Source organism: Notechis scutatus, chromosome 2, assembly GCF_049901735.1.
Source record: "Notechis scutatus isolate UNSWTSFEM ecotype Mainland chromosome 2, rNotScu1.2, whole genome shotgun sequence".
NCBI classification, from domain to species: domain Eukaryota; kingdom Metazoa; phylum Chordata; class Lepidosauria; order Squamata; family Elapidae; genus Notechis; species Notechis scutatus.
In genome coordinates, this window is record NC_142010.1 from 101,904,469 (window position 1) to 101,919,573 (window position 15,105).

Genomic DNA, 15,105 nt, shown 5'->3' on the forward strand with positions numbered 1-15,105 from the left:
TTGCGCCCTAGTTTCATCGAAGGGGGCTTGAATGAAACTAAGGCGCGAGATTCTTTCAGCACCAAAACAAGGCGAAACGGCGACCGTCCCGAAGCCGTCCCGAAGCGAAGCCCATCAACAAAGGTACAAAGGAGGAGTTGAAGGTGGCGGGGAGAAGCGGGGGATGGCTGGCTGGCCGGTCGCTCGGCTCGCCTTGCCTTGTCATGCGTGCTGATGCCGGTACGGGGCCGCGGATCATTTTGTGATGCCAGTACCGGGCCGCAGCACAAAAAAGGTTGGGGGCCACTGCTCTACTCCATGTGTTCAGCTGCACCAGGATCATGTGCTTAATGGTTCTGCTCTATTAAACCATCCTTCCAAGCAGTGTCCACATTTCCAGTGTCTTTTTCCCCATTTGGAATTGAACCCAGATGGACATTTCTTCCAACACAAGTCTCAAAGGAGCAGATGTACTGAAATCTTCTGAGATTAAATTGTCAAACTGAGACCAAGAGACGTTCATGTAACTCTGATATATTTTTGATGCAAATATAAGTAAATGCAACTTGAAAAAGATCCTGAGATATGGAAGCTTTTGGTCCTTTGTTTGAGCCAGCTTTGTATGTGTGTATGTGTTCTACCTTCAATGAATGTACATTAGACTGACAGGGAAGAAAGTGATGGATCTGAAGGGCTGAGATCTTCTCATATCCATCCCTATTGCCCATTTTCTTCTCATTCTTTGCTGTGCCCGTGAAACATTTTCCTCGTTGCTTTTTGTCAGGAGGCCTGTGTGAAAATGCCAAATGCTTAAAAGTCTGGCATTGCACTTTGACCAATGTATTGCATTACCTTGATTCACCAATGTAAATGCATCTGATCTTTTTACATACTAAAGCAGATTTTCTGTCAGGACCTTTCTAAAACTGGAGCAATTAATCTAAGTAACTGCTCAGAAAAAAGTTCCTGATTGTAATGTGAAGAGAATATTTCAAAAAGAGAAATATCTGAGGATAATTTTGGACTCTCTATCAGTATTTATAGCATCATCCAAAGTGAATTAAAATAATCCTAACCCTGCTGGTGAGTCAGTTTTTCCACCATAAATGCAGTTAGAAAGTGTTGAGGTTTGCAATCACTTAAAGCTGTTCTTACTTTTCTTTGTCTTTTCTGCTTCAATGAACTTTCTCTCAGGGGTGGGATTCAAATTTCTTAACAACCGGTTCTGTGGGTGTGGCCTAATTTGTGGGTGTGGCTCGGTGGTTATATGACTGGGTGGGCGTGGCTTGCTGACTGGGCATGGCTTGGTGGTCATGCGACTGGGTGGGCATGGCTTGTAAGTAAATATTATAAATATTTATGTAAATATTGATTTTTTTTATTAAAAAAGAGCAACTTTTACTCAAAAGCAGGCAAAGCAGGCAGGCAGATTGAGTTGCTCACAGAATCACAGATTCATTTAGAGATCTATCCATCTGCAATCGGCTATCTGAATCTGTCACATAAAATTTGCTTGCAAGCAAATTCACAAAATTAACTCACAACACACTATGTATGTAAATATTGGACTTTTTATTAAAAAAGAACAACTTTTACCCCAAAGCAGGCAAAGCAGGCAGGCAGATTGAGTTGCTCACAGAATCACCGATTCACTTAGAGATCTGTGTTTCTGCCATCTGCTACCTGAGTCTGCACTGAAAAGCTTCCATCCTAAGGAAGGTTCGCCTCTGCTTTTAGATTAGCTAGAAAGCAAGAAATCCAAGGATTTCCTGCTTTCTAGCTAATCTAAATCTCCTGGCAGAGCAGAACAGCTGATGGTTGGGGGGGAAAAAAGGAAAAATAGCAATTTACCAAACCAGGCAAGTTGGATGACTTGCATGCCAGGTAAGGAGTGAGTGGGTGGGGAGGGGCAGGGCCAGCCAGTGGAGCGATTTGCCATTTCTCTGAACTGTGGACAATCGTGTGTGCAAGAAATCATCACCTGTGCCGCCTGGACAGCTGACAAATGCTGCACTTGGGTGCGCAGTGTTTGATAATCCTCTTGTTTCCTGCTTTTCCAACCTCAGCTGTGCTGCGCAAAGCAGCGGAGGAGGGAAAAGCAGGGAATAAAGGACAGCTTAGAGCCCGGGCAGGTGGGTGGGCCAAACACTGAACCGGTTCAGTGTCAGCTACTCTTCGCAGCTACAGGTTCTATAGAACCAGGCCGAACCAGTAGCATCCCACCCCTGTTTTCTCTTCAGCTGTCCTCACAGAGCTAAAATGTTTTTTTCAAACTCCTTAACAAAATGGGTGCTGTGATGGCACAAATTTTCAGTATTATTGAAAGGCAGCCAAGTAATACAAAATGCTGCTCCTTGCTGCCATCATGTGGTCAATGGGTGAAACAATTACAGTAATAATCTATATTATATATAAAATTAGTCAGGTCAAGGTGGCAAGCATACTTAATTCTCTTGTCCCCTATTTCCCACACAACAACAACCCTGTGAGGTAGATTGGACTAGAGAGAGAGAGTGATTAGCCCAAAGTCACCCAGCCGGCTTTCATATCTAAGGACCACAACTCACAGCCCCTTGATTTCTAGGCCAACACCTTCACCACTACACCAAATTGGTTCTGTTTCAGGTGAGGTGACTGAAATAAAAACCTCCAAAATAATTACCTAATGGTATGGAGGGAAAGGAATAAAAATAGCAGAATGTGAAGTAACTCAAATATAGAGGATGCCAACATGAAGCAGATTTTCACCTTATGGGGGTTTCTAGGCTAGTTAGGTTAAAGCTGTGTGGATAGTAATGCAACATTGGCCTATTTGGGGAACAAGGTAAGATCACACTGTGAGGATGACAGTAAGATGTAGGACATAATGAAAGTAGAGTATGGCAAAGCAGCCTTGGGGATATGGATTATAATTCCACCCATTATTCCCAGAGCTGGCAGTGACAAAGACTGCATCAATAAATGAGTTGATTCTCATTATTGCTGGTAGCTATGTCCTATAAAGTTGCCATGAACACTGAATTAACAAATACTGAACCATTGTCCTTAGAAGAAATACAGAACCTTTGTTTACAGTCCAAAAACTGAAGACAGTGTGTTGCTTCATTCAACCTCAATTGGGAATGTGCACCTCAAGCGACTCAAATTTTTCATTGCTCTGCTATGTCTATGAAAGAGCTGTGAGTATTGATCGGGGTTTACAAATTTAGTGAGTAGGTGAATCTGTATAGTACTATCTATTGCTTTCATAATTTGTTAATAGATTATTATAGAAAACAAATCATTATGATACTTTAATACTGATATATACCCCTCTCTGTGTGTATGCATGTGTGTGTGTGTATATTATTATGCTATTCTCTTTTAAGATAAGTGACATTATACAAAGTGTAGAAAAGGAATAAGAAATAATATGCCAATACCAGAGATAAGCCCTGAGGTAAGAAAATGAAATCGAGCTAAATCTAATTTATACCACCAGTCTTTCCGTTCTTTTTCATAGCACTTGGCAATAGCACTTAGATTTACTGTTTCATAGTAAATTACACTGCAAAAACATATGGACGACACAACTCGATCAGGGCAAAGCAATAGATGCAATCTACATAGACTTCTGTAAAGACTTCAGTGGTACATGACAAACTACTACTAAAACTAAAATCTTATGGACAACTGCATAACTGGATAGAAAGAAACATTCCTGTCAAACAGACATCAAATGGTCAAAATTGGGAGCATCCTATCAAATTCTGTACCTGTCAACAGTGGTGTCCCCCAAGGCAGTGTTCTAGGATAAACTCTTTTCATACTCTACATAAATGACCTCTGTGATCATATCAAGAGCAACTGCATTCTCTTTGCTGATGATGTAAAGCTATTCAGCACCACAGACAATACTGCTACCCTTCAAAAAGACCTCGACTATGTATCAGAATGGTAAAAAAAAATGGCAACTTCAAATCTCAACAAATAAATGCTCTGTCTTACATATTGGCAAAAAAAATCAGAAAATAAAATACAAGCTGAATAGTCAAGATCTTGTTGATGATCCAAACTCTGCCATGAACCTTGGAATACTCATCTCTAATGATCTCAGTGCTAGAGCCCACTGTAACTACATAGCCAAAAAGGCATTAAGAGTTGTTAACCTAATCCTATGTAGCTTTTTCTCCAGTAATATCACACTACTAAGTAGAGCATACAAAACATTTACTAGACCAATACTCGAATACAGCTCATCAGTCTCGAACCCACATTATGTATCTGATATTAACACAGTTGAGAAAGTCCAGAAATATTTCACAAGAAGAGTTCTACACTCCTCTACTCATTGCAGAATACCTTATGCCACCAGACTTGAAATTCTAGACCTAAAAAACCTAGAACTACTCCGTCTTCGGTCCGATCTAAGTATAGTATATAAAATCATACATTGCAATGTCCTACCTGCAAATGAATACTTCATCTTCAACCATAACAATACAAGAGCATACAATAGATACAAACTCAAGGTTAACCATAACAAACTTGATTGCAGGAAATATGACTTCAGCAACAGAGTGGTCAATGTCTGGAATACTCTACCTGACTCTGTGGTTTCTTCCCCAAACCCCAAAAACTTTAACCTTAGACTGTCTACTATTGACCTCATCGCTTTCCTAAGAGGTCTGTAGGGGCCGTGTATAAGTGCACCAACGTACCTACTGTCCCTGTCCTATTGTTTCTTTTATTTTTCTTATATGTATCCATTTCATGTATTCATAGCTATGTTTATACTTATACCTATTATCTTGCAAGTGATTGACAAATTAAATAAATTAAAATTAAAATAGTGCTTTACAACACTCTCTGGGAGGGTTACAGTGTCAGCATATTTTCCCCAACAATCTGGGCCCTCATTTTACCAACCCAGAAGAATGGAAGGCTGAGTCAACCTTGAGCCTCATCAGGACCAAACTCCTGACTGTAGACAGAGTTAGCCTGCAGTACTGCATTCTAAACATTGCGCCACCACAGCTTACTACATTTTCATTCATTTCTGATCTCCTGAATAATTTTTGCTTCCCTGGTGACTCTGTAACTCTTTGCTCTTTACCTTGTAAAAGGATTTTTTTTCTTTATTGCTTTTTTAAAGGCCACTTCCATTTCTTTGTTCTTCAAGATAAATATCATGGGGCTGAGAAATGGCGTAATTAAGGTATAGAGAAAGGAGAGCAACATAACATCATTTAATGCTCTGGCAGCATTTGGCTTGAAATAAATGATGGAGGCACACCCATACTGCACAATGATCACCGTGAGGTGGGGAGTGTAAGTGGAGAAGGCTGTATGCTGTCCATCAGTGGTAAGAATGTGCAGGATTGTGGGGAAGATGAAAATATAGGACAACATGATCAACATGAAACTGACAAACAAGCCCACAATGGAGGCTGAAGTTATCACCACTTCTATTATGTGATCGTCAGTGCAAACTAACCAGGGTCTCATGTGAGAAAATGACATGGAAGTCATGGAAGGGTAACCCAAACACTAGAACTGGTTCTGTTATGGATGTGAGAAACGCCACATCCCAGGAAAAGGCCATAAGTGGAGAAAGCTCTGACAATTCATAAGGACCGGATAATGCAAGACATAGCATATTGTCAGGAAAGTCATATCTCATGGCTATGGCTGTCAAAATAAGACAGCTTGTTCCCCACAGTCCAAGAGAAAAAGAACATTTGGGTAGCATATGCAGCAAAGGAAATGGTTATATTTTTGGGCTAATAGATTGACCTGCATTTTAGGGGTAACAACTAAACTGTAACAGTTTTCAGATGACAAAATGGAAAGGAAAATACATGATAACATGGAGGTTGTGATTAACTCCAATGACTGAGATGATCACCAGATTTCCCAACAGGGAAGATGCTGTAAACCCATTTAGAACAAATTTGTTTACATTTGTTTGATTTTTCTTTATTATGCTTATTTGGAATCAGGTAGCCTGTAAAAGAAACAAACAAATTAAACAAGAAAGAGTTTGTTACCCACTGTATGGTTGCATTATTGTTAATATTATTTAACAAACAACACGTGTCTCACCAAATTACATGATTTGTAAAAGTTTTCTGAACAGTGAACCCCTAATTGTTTACTTACTTACTTACTTACCTTCCATATTGTTTTATGGAACATGGAGGGAGGGAAATACAATGTATGCTATATGCTCATATTATTTTCCTGGGCTTATTCATATTCTGATTTCAGTTTGCTTAACAAAGTCTTCCATGAGATTCTACTGGGGAAAAAAGGGTCTAATGTGGGCTGAATCACATTATGATATAGGAAAGGTTGAACTGGTATATTCCATGGTTTTGCAATGAGCAGGTGACAAATAACGTGGTATGTGGTAGAAATTTGTTCTAGGTGTGTGCTTTTGAAATATCTATAGTGCAAACCCTTTGCATTGCTATTAAACTAAAAGGGAAAGGGCCACACACTTTATGGATTGTAATTTTAGTATAATTAGACCATGTATAATTGACAGACTGAATTTTATCATATTTTAGTTGTTATTTATTATTTTATACTATAATTTTTAATTGTATATTTACTAAGTGTTTTTATTTGTTCTGGTCTCTGGTCTATGACTGTAATAAATTGAATTATTTATTTATTTAATATCTATAAATGACTTGGACAAAGAGAGAGAAAATATGATAATTATATCTGAAGATAACAGGAAACTGTGGGGGGAGGGGTTACCCAAAATTTCAGAGGACAGTACTCTGATTCAGGAGGAACTTGGCAACTGGAACTGGGCAGAAACATTCCAATAAGAAAAAAAAAAGTCCTATATTTCCATAGGGAAGCAAAAAATCAAAGGATTGAATATACCCTGCTCAAAAAAATAAAGGGAACACAAAAATAAGACATCCTAGATCTGAATGAATGAAATATTCTTATTAAATACTTTGTTCATTACATAGTTGAATGTGCTGACAACAAAATCACACAAAAATTATCAATGGAAATCAAATTTAGCAACCCATAGAGGTCTGGATTTGGAGCTACACTCAAAATTAAAGTGGAAAAAAACACTACAGGCTGATCCAAATTTGATGTAATGTCCTTAAAACAAGTCAAAATGAGGCTCAGTAGTGTGTGTGGCCTCCACGTGCCTGTATGACCTTCCTACAATGCCTGGGCAAGCTCCTGATGAGGTGGCGGATGGTCTCCTGAGGGATCTCCTCCCACACCTGGACTAAAGCATCCCCCAACTCCTGGACAGTCTGTGGTGCAGCGTGGCATTGATGGATGGAGTGAGACATGATGTCCCAGATATGCTCAATTGGATTCAGGTCTGGGGAACGGGCGGGCCAGTCCATAGCATCAATGCTTTCGTCTTGCAGGAACTGCTGACACACTCCAGCCACATGAGGTCAAGCATTGTCTTGCATTAGGAGGAACCCAGGGCCAACCGCACCAGCATATGGTCTCACAAGGGGTCTGAGGATCTCATCTTGATACCTAATGGCAGTCAGGCTACCTTTGGCAAGCACATGGAGGGTTGTGCAGCCCCCTAAAGAAATGCCACCCCACACCATTACTGACCCACTGCCAAACCGGTCATGCTGGAGGATGTTACAGGCAGCAGAATGTTCTCCATGGTGTCTCCAGACCCTGTCACGTCTGTCACATGTGCTCAGTGTGAACCTGCTTTCATCTGTGAGGAGCACAGGGCGCCAGTGGTGAATTTGCCAATCTTGGTGTTCTCTGGCAAATGCCAAACGTCCTGCACGGTGTTGGGCTGTAAGCACAACCCCCACCTGTGGACGTCGGGCCCTCATACCACCCTCATGGAGTCTGTTTCTGACCGTTTGAGCAGCCACATGCACATTTGTAGCCTGCTGGAGGTCATTTTGCAGAGCTCTGGCAGTGCTCCTCCTGTCCCTCCTTGCACAAAGGCGGAGGCAGTGGTCCTGATGCTGGGTTGTTGCCCTCCTACAGCCTCCTCCATGTCTCCTGATGTACTGGCCAGTCTCCTGGTAGTGCCTCCATGCTCTGGACACTACGCTGACAGACACAGAAAACCTTCTTGCCACAGCTCATATTGATGTGCCATCCTGGATGAGCTGCACTACCTGGGCCACTTATGTGGGTTGTAGACTCCGTCTCATGCTACCACTAGAGTGAAAGCACTGCCAGCATTCAAAAGTGACCAAACCATCAGCCAGAAAGCATAGGAACTGAGAAGTGGTCTGTGGTCACCACCTGCAGAACCACTCCTTTATTGGGGATGTCTTGCTAACTGCCTATGCTTTCCACCTGTTGTCTATTCCATTTGCACAACAGCATGTGAAATTGATTGTCGATCAGTGTTGCTACCTAAGTGGACAGTTTGATTTCACAGAAGTGTGATTGACTTGGAGTTACATTGTGTTGTTTAAGTGTTCCCTTTATTTTTTTTGAGCAGTGTAGAAGAGGCAGGAATCATATTAGACAATAGTATATGCTAAAAGAAATTGTGTGTCTCAGTGGATCACAAATTGACCAAAAGCTAATTATGTAATTAAATTCCAAAAAGAAAAGAAAATGCAATCTTACAGTGGTATCAAAAGAAATGTAGCACCAAGGTGATTATCTGTTTCCGGTCAGTGCTGGTCAGAACATAACATTTGTTTCAGTTCTCTTTATTGCCTTGATTTTCTTCAAGTCCACTTCCTGCAGATTTGTGATATAAACTGTGAGGAAAAATTGTTCAGAAGGCATATAAACAATGGGTTTAAATTATAAAGAAGTTTACTTCAGTTAGATATCAAGGAAAAAAAGCAGCTTTAGACAGAGATCTTAATTGTATAACAATTATTTTGATGTAATCTGCAGTTTTCTATTAATGTTATATTTGGCTTTGTAAAATGTAAAGTATGTTATGCTTACCAACATCGACATTTCAAATCATAGTTAGCACTGACATAAGCCTCTTTTGAAAATATTTTTGTTTAAGTTTCCTAAACATTATTAGACAGTTAAAGATTTCTAGTCAGCACTGCATCTATTGAATATATTACTATTATGACAATTTTCTTTTTTTAAGGAAACTTTCTAACGAGTTGCTTATTTAGCAAAGAGCAAACTTCCTTGGGAAGTTAACTTCTCTCCTCTCTCTCTCTCTCTAACAAAACACTGAATCCCCTCTGTTTGGGATGTTGCAGGTTTCTGCACTGGGCAGAGGGTGGACTGGATTACCACAAAGGGTTACTTTCAACAGCAACATGTTACGAATTGGTGATCCCTTCCCTTCTCTTAATTTAAACAAATATGAACCTTTTGGAGAATTACAGAAAAAAGCTACTATAATTGAATTTGGGGATAAGGCATTATCTGAAAGTGAACTAAATTATATTGGAAACTGTTTCTCACTCGTACAACAGCACTATTTGTTATTTACACCTCTCTCTCTCTCTCTCTTTCTCTCTCTCTCCCTCCCTCCCTCCCTTATATATCCTAACCATTATTGAGCTCTATCCACTGTTTCAAAATGGCAGAAGAATAGCCTTGATTGGTTATAAACCTTGGTGCTTCCTAATTGCACTTATAGTTGTATAACTCTCATCAGCAGGTAACTGGGATAAATTTAAATCATTTTGGATGATGCTAATTTAAGGTGAAAATGAATATTGAACCACTCCAAAACTATCCCCAGAATTTTCTCATTTTAAAATATTCTCTTCACAATACATACAACTGGGAGCTTTTTTAATGGACATTTGCAAAGATTGATTGTGCCATGTTCCAGTTTTAAAAATCTGCTTTAGTATGTGAAATGATCAGATGCATTGTACATTGGTGATTCAAGGCAGTACAATAAACTGTTCAGAATATAACTCCATGCTTTGGAGTTTGGCATTTTCATGCAGGCTTCCAGGCAAAAGGCAACAAGGAAAATGTTTCACTGACACAGCAAAGAGTGGAAAGAAAATGGGTAATTAAGAATGGAGGAAAAGATCCCAGGGGCTTTAGAGTATTTGCAAGTGTAAAGTTTCAATGATTCCAAGGTTTCTAATACATCTGTACAGTATTTCTGCTGCCCTTAAGCTAAGTCCTACATTTGTAGACGAAAGGAAGGTTTGGCTCTTACACGTCCCAGGATCCCCAACTTTTCCCCTGTCAATCCAGTATACATTAACTGAACTTCCTTATCCGGTATTCACAATAGGCGTCAACCAACTCTTCATCACAGATTCAGTTTTCTAATTTCTGAAAGATTTTTCTTCTAAATAAAGCAGGAAAAGGAATATAAAAACAAACAAACAGTGGTCCAGAACAAGTTACCAAAAACTTATTACCTATGTTTGCATTAAAAATATATAAAATCCAGATAAGCTAAGTAGGGTAGCTACAAGCTACTCCTCCGAGTTTGACAGTTTAATATCAGAAAACATCTGATGAAGAGCGGAATGGGGATAATGCAACCATAGTTGCTCTCCTTGTCCTCGTAGCAGCCTTCAACACCATCAACCATGGTGTCCTTTTGAACTGACAAGGAGCAGGTGGCACTTGTGGCTATGAGAGCCTTTGCACAACTTTGGTTGCAGCCTTTCCTGGATCAGGAGACCCTGTGCTCAGTCATCCAAGTCCCAGTCATCTCATGCTTGGACTACTGCAATGGACTCTACTTGGGGCATCCTTGAACAGCATTCAAAAGCTTGAACTGGTGTAGAGTGGGCTATTTTCAGGAGGAAAGACTAAAAATGGCCATTCACCAAATTTATTATTTCAGTAAACCAATTCTCCCAAATATCTAGTGCATTAAATAGTAAGAACAGATTGATGTTAGACGTATTAAATGACAAATCAGTCTTGCACCTTTTATTATCTCCTTCCAGAAGTTTTTGCATTCAGTTCCTATCATTTTTAACATATAAATGGTCATATTGTCTGGGAATTTGATTTCAAGTTTTAGCCTAAAATACTGACAGATCTTTGGCTGGGTAAAGCTGGTCAAAACTACATATACGAATAGAGCTTAAGCAAAGATTTGAAAAAAATGCTCTACCCCACTTTGCAGCTGGAAGAAGAAATAAACCAGGACTAATATTCATTTTGCCCCCAAAACAGGATTGAAGAAACTCTGGTAAATGATTAAGCACCATCTGTAAACTTGGGATTGCTTAGATGAAGTTGAAAATATACTCACTTGTCAGGAGTTCTATTGCTTATTGTTCTGTATGAAGTCTATATGCATGGTTTTCTCATTTACTTTTTCTAAAAAGAGAGATAACTATGTTACAGTTATAATTATCCCCCCTGCCCCCTTTCTCAAAACATAGCAGGAAACATAGCAGGAAAGAGCTGTATGAAGGGATGATTAAGTTGACAGGAAATGCACGTGGCTTTGGCCTACTCTCAAAAGAGCTTTACTTGATAATCTATCACAATTTTTGCAGGCAGGTAGATTTATCTTCTTATGCTCAGAACAGAAACATCAGTAAAAAGTACATATCACAGAGAAAGGCATTGCTACTACTACTATCTCTAAGAACACATTTTAGATGAAATGTTAACATAGGTCCAACTTCTTATTTCAGATACACATAGGAAATTGGCTGCAATAGTTATGAATAATGGCAAGAACTAAGTAAAAAGGGCAACAGCACAAGCAAATAACCTGCTGGTAGAACATACATTTTTCATTAATATCGTCAAACTCCAATAGGACAGTAACAAAGAAATGCAATGTACTCCTTTCCCAGACTGGTATCCTCCAGGTATTTGGGATTACAATTCTTCTCAGAATGCCAGAAGTCAAGGATGAAGTATACTGCAGATTATCTGACAAGAACTAGGTTGAGAAAAGCATTATGGAACACAATAACCTTTTTCCGATGCTGGCTGGATCTTGCTTTCCCTCACCAAATACCATTTGCATATAGTCAAAATTTCAAAGTACATATGAATAAATTATTTTATTATAGAATGTGTGTGCCTATCTGTACATACTCTCTATATACATATACACACATGGATAATTCAAATTTATTTATACAAAATGTCAACGGCCATCCAACCCTTTGTCACGTGCTATAACTGACTCATCAAATTTAATCATGAGTGTGGTCCCTTTGTGCCAATGGGCTGTGACTTTAGCAGGGAAGCCACTGCAAGTGAGCATGGCCTCCACGATGCCAGCAGTGAAGGAAGCACAGTTGAGGGTGCTGTTCTCCTTGGGAACTGAAATGTAAGTATTGATAAGAGGCTCTTTCTCAATGATGTAGTAGGTCTTGTCATCATCGTTGGCTTGCTCAAGCTTGTCAGCTTCCTTCCCAAAGAGAGCCTTCCAAACTGTCACCTTGATGAAGAGCAGAATATTGATGACCTTGGTCTCACGTTTGCCATTTTTCTCTCGCATCACCAGCACATCCAGGATACGAGCTCCCACCTGCTGGCCTAGCTCAGAAAGTTTGTTCTGAAGCTCAGAAACAGAATAGACCCTGTTCTGGCAGTACTGTACAATCTCGGAAAACAGCAGGGAAAAGGCACTGAGGCTTACATCGGTCTTGGGTCGGGTGAGCGAACGTTCCAGGATAGCAGACTTGCCACGGGTAAAACGTGCATCCATAGTGCTACTGAGAAAAAAGTGATTGAGGCAATAAGCACCTGGCTATAATAATTTCGAAACAATATCTATGGAAATATTTTCCTTCACCTTTGATACCAGAGATCACTATAGAAATTGATTAAAACGGTTGATTGGGAGATTCAGACTGGAAAGCTAACATTATATACCTGTATTATGTAATATTTACGTATGTATGTAACAGTCATTCGTACATTTGATTTTTTATTCTCTCTCTCTCTCTCTCTATATATATATATATATATATATATGTGTGTGTGTGTGTGTGTCTGTGTGTGTGTGCAAGTGTGTGTCTGTGTATATGTGTGCAAGTGTGTGTATATACAGTATGTATAGCTATATGTATAAAATTTAATTTAAATAATGTGCTTATATTTATATTATTTATACATACAAATATACATGTATACACATATACATACCAATAGGAAGCCCCACTGTTTTATTGGCATATCAATAAGCCCCTCCCCAATTAAGCCCCATATAAACATGCAAATGGGGAAGGGGGCTTGCCGTTAGGTACTTTTGTGCATGCCCGGATATGGGCTACCTGCGGGTGGGCACTTACGGGAGACCTCCCACCGTGTTCTTCCTTCTCCCGCGCCTTCTGGCCGGGACGCAAGGCCCTGAGGGTGGCCCTGCTGCAAGCGCGCCGCCGGCGGGGCACAGAAACTGCAGCGGGCGGCGGCAGCAGTCGAGCCGGCCCGCCTGGCCTTTCTTTGAGGTGGAAGAGCTCGCGGGCTGAAGGGACCGGCGCGTCAGAGGCGCGCAGCGTAGGGAGGTCGGGAGGAACGGAAGAGGCCCCGGAAATTAGCCTCCCACGTGGTGGGCTGCCCTCTCGGGCAGGGAGGCTTGTAAATATCGCTTTACCTTCAAAGCAAAGGGAAGACGGAGCGCCTGAAACAGTGTCTGCTCAGGGCTCCGGTTACAGGGAGGAGCCCTGACTGGCCGCACGTGGCTGCGCCAAACGCCGCGGCTTTGCTCTAATGCCGCGGCAGCAAGGGAGAAGGGAAAGCAACGGTGGCCCGAACCCGAAGGTCTCCCGATACCCACCCGAGGATGCAGGGATAGTCACCCCGAAAGACGTCCTAGCCGTTGGGTCAAAAAATAAGGCCCGGCCTTATTATGTGAGAAACACGGTACATACATACATACATACATACATACATACACACACACATATCCTTGACATATTCATTTCATGGCTGTTTGAAATTTCAGTGGCAATGAAAAAAGTGACATGACTGTTTTCCACACAACCGTTGCAGAATTCCCCAGTCACGTGATAAAAATTTGGGGTCCCATAATCACCACTTGTAACCTTCCCAGACAGCTTCCAACAAGAAAAGTCAAGTGGGGAAGCCAGATTCACTTAACAACTGCATGATTCACTTAAGAAACTAACGATTCACTTAACAGCTGTGGCCAAAGAGGTTGTAAAATGGAGCAAAACTCACAAAAAGTGAGCAAAGCTCATTTAACAACTGCCTAGCTTAGCAACATAAATTTGGGCTCAACTGTAATCATAGGTCATGAACTATTTTATTGTATATCCATATCTGTACTATATATGTATATGCATATGTATATATAAAAATGACATCATTTAAATTAAATGACACACACACACACATATAATTAATATATACATCATATACATATACATATACATACATGCATACATACATACATACATTCTACGTTATACCCGTCTATCATTTTATATATATGTGTGAAAGTCTGACTCACAGATGAACACAATACAGAAGCCTGATGAAGCCTGATGGCAGATGAAATTCTGCCGAAACGTTGTGACAGTACGTTTTTAGACGCTTTTGCTGTTATACTACATAATTATAAATCAGAAGCACAGGCTCACACCACTACCCCATTTCAGGGCAAGTTTCCTTTAAACTACATGGGTGAAAACGTTCCCAAATGGTTTTGCTTTCTATGATGGACTTAAGGATCACTAAAGTGTCCCCCCACCCCCGCCCCGCCACCTCACATCGCACAAGATTTGCTTGGGAGAAGCCCCGTCAGCCATATCCGATGGTCAAGCTTACTTAACGTACATGAGCCAGGCAGTACTTTGCTCATGCCAGACTCCACCAGCTGTCCCTGGAGTGAGCTGCTGCTTCCCTCCAAATTAGGGAACGGGGGCAACACGACCATGACAGGAAGGGGAGGAAGGCAGGGGGCTACATCGTTTCTCTTGCAAACCAACCCCGCCTCCCCGAATCATCGCCCCCCACCGCCCCGCATCTCTCACCCAAAGAACGAGATTAACGCTTGACCGCGGCTCCTTATCCCTTCCGGCAGCGCGACTCCTTTCCGCTCGCTGGCAGAAGGACCGGAAAGAACAAGCGCACAGCGGAAGCGCCCGGAACCCGAAGGCGTCGCTATGGCAACCGGGTCCGGGGCCCAGCTGGTTTCCCGTAGCACTCCCCGACCTAGCCTGCAAAAACAATGGGCAGGCACTAGATGGCGGTAAAGAGACACGG

At 41.0% G+C, this 15,105-nt stretch overlaps 1 protein-coding gene across 3 annotated transcripts; it reads right to left on the bottom strand.

Moving 5' to 3' along the window:
* Positions 1–11,915: 11,915 nt before the first annotated feature.
* Positions 11,916–15,011, bottom strand: TRAPPC5 (trafficking protein particle complex subunit 5). 3 transcript variants are annotated; one of them, XM_026676940.2, is made up of 2 exons: positions 14,874–15,011; positions 11,916–12,590 (listed from the first exon to the last, which is right to left on the bottom strand). In XM_026676940.2, the coding sequence occupies exon 2, from the start codon at positions 12,581–12,583 to the stop codon at positions 12,017–12,019; it is 567 nt and encodes a 188-aa protein (XP_026532725.1). In that variant the 5' UTR covers positions 12,584–12,590; positions 14,874–15,011; the 3' UTR covers positions 11,916–12,016. The 3 variants fall into 3 exon arrangements, with proteins under 3 accessions (XP_026532725.1, XP_026532726.1, XP_087811741.1); XM_026676941.2 differs by having other exon boundaries at positions 11,916–12,587; positions 14,874–14,951; XM_087955615.1 differs by having other exon boundaries at positions 14,677–14,921.
* Positions 15,012–15,105: the final 94 nt, after the last annotated feature.

Excerpts from the sequence above, each read along its gene's own strand:
- TRAPPC5 (XM_026676940.2), bottom strand. The coding sequence starts at position 12,583 with ATGGATGCACGTTTTACCCGTGGCAAGTCTGCTATCCTGGAACGTTCG.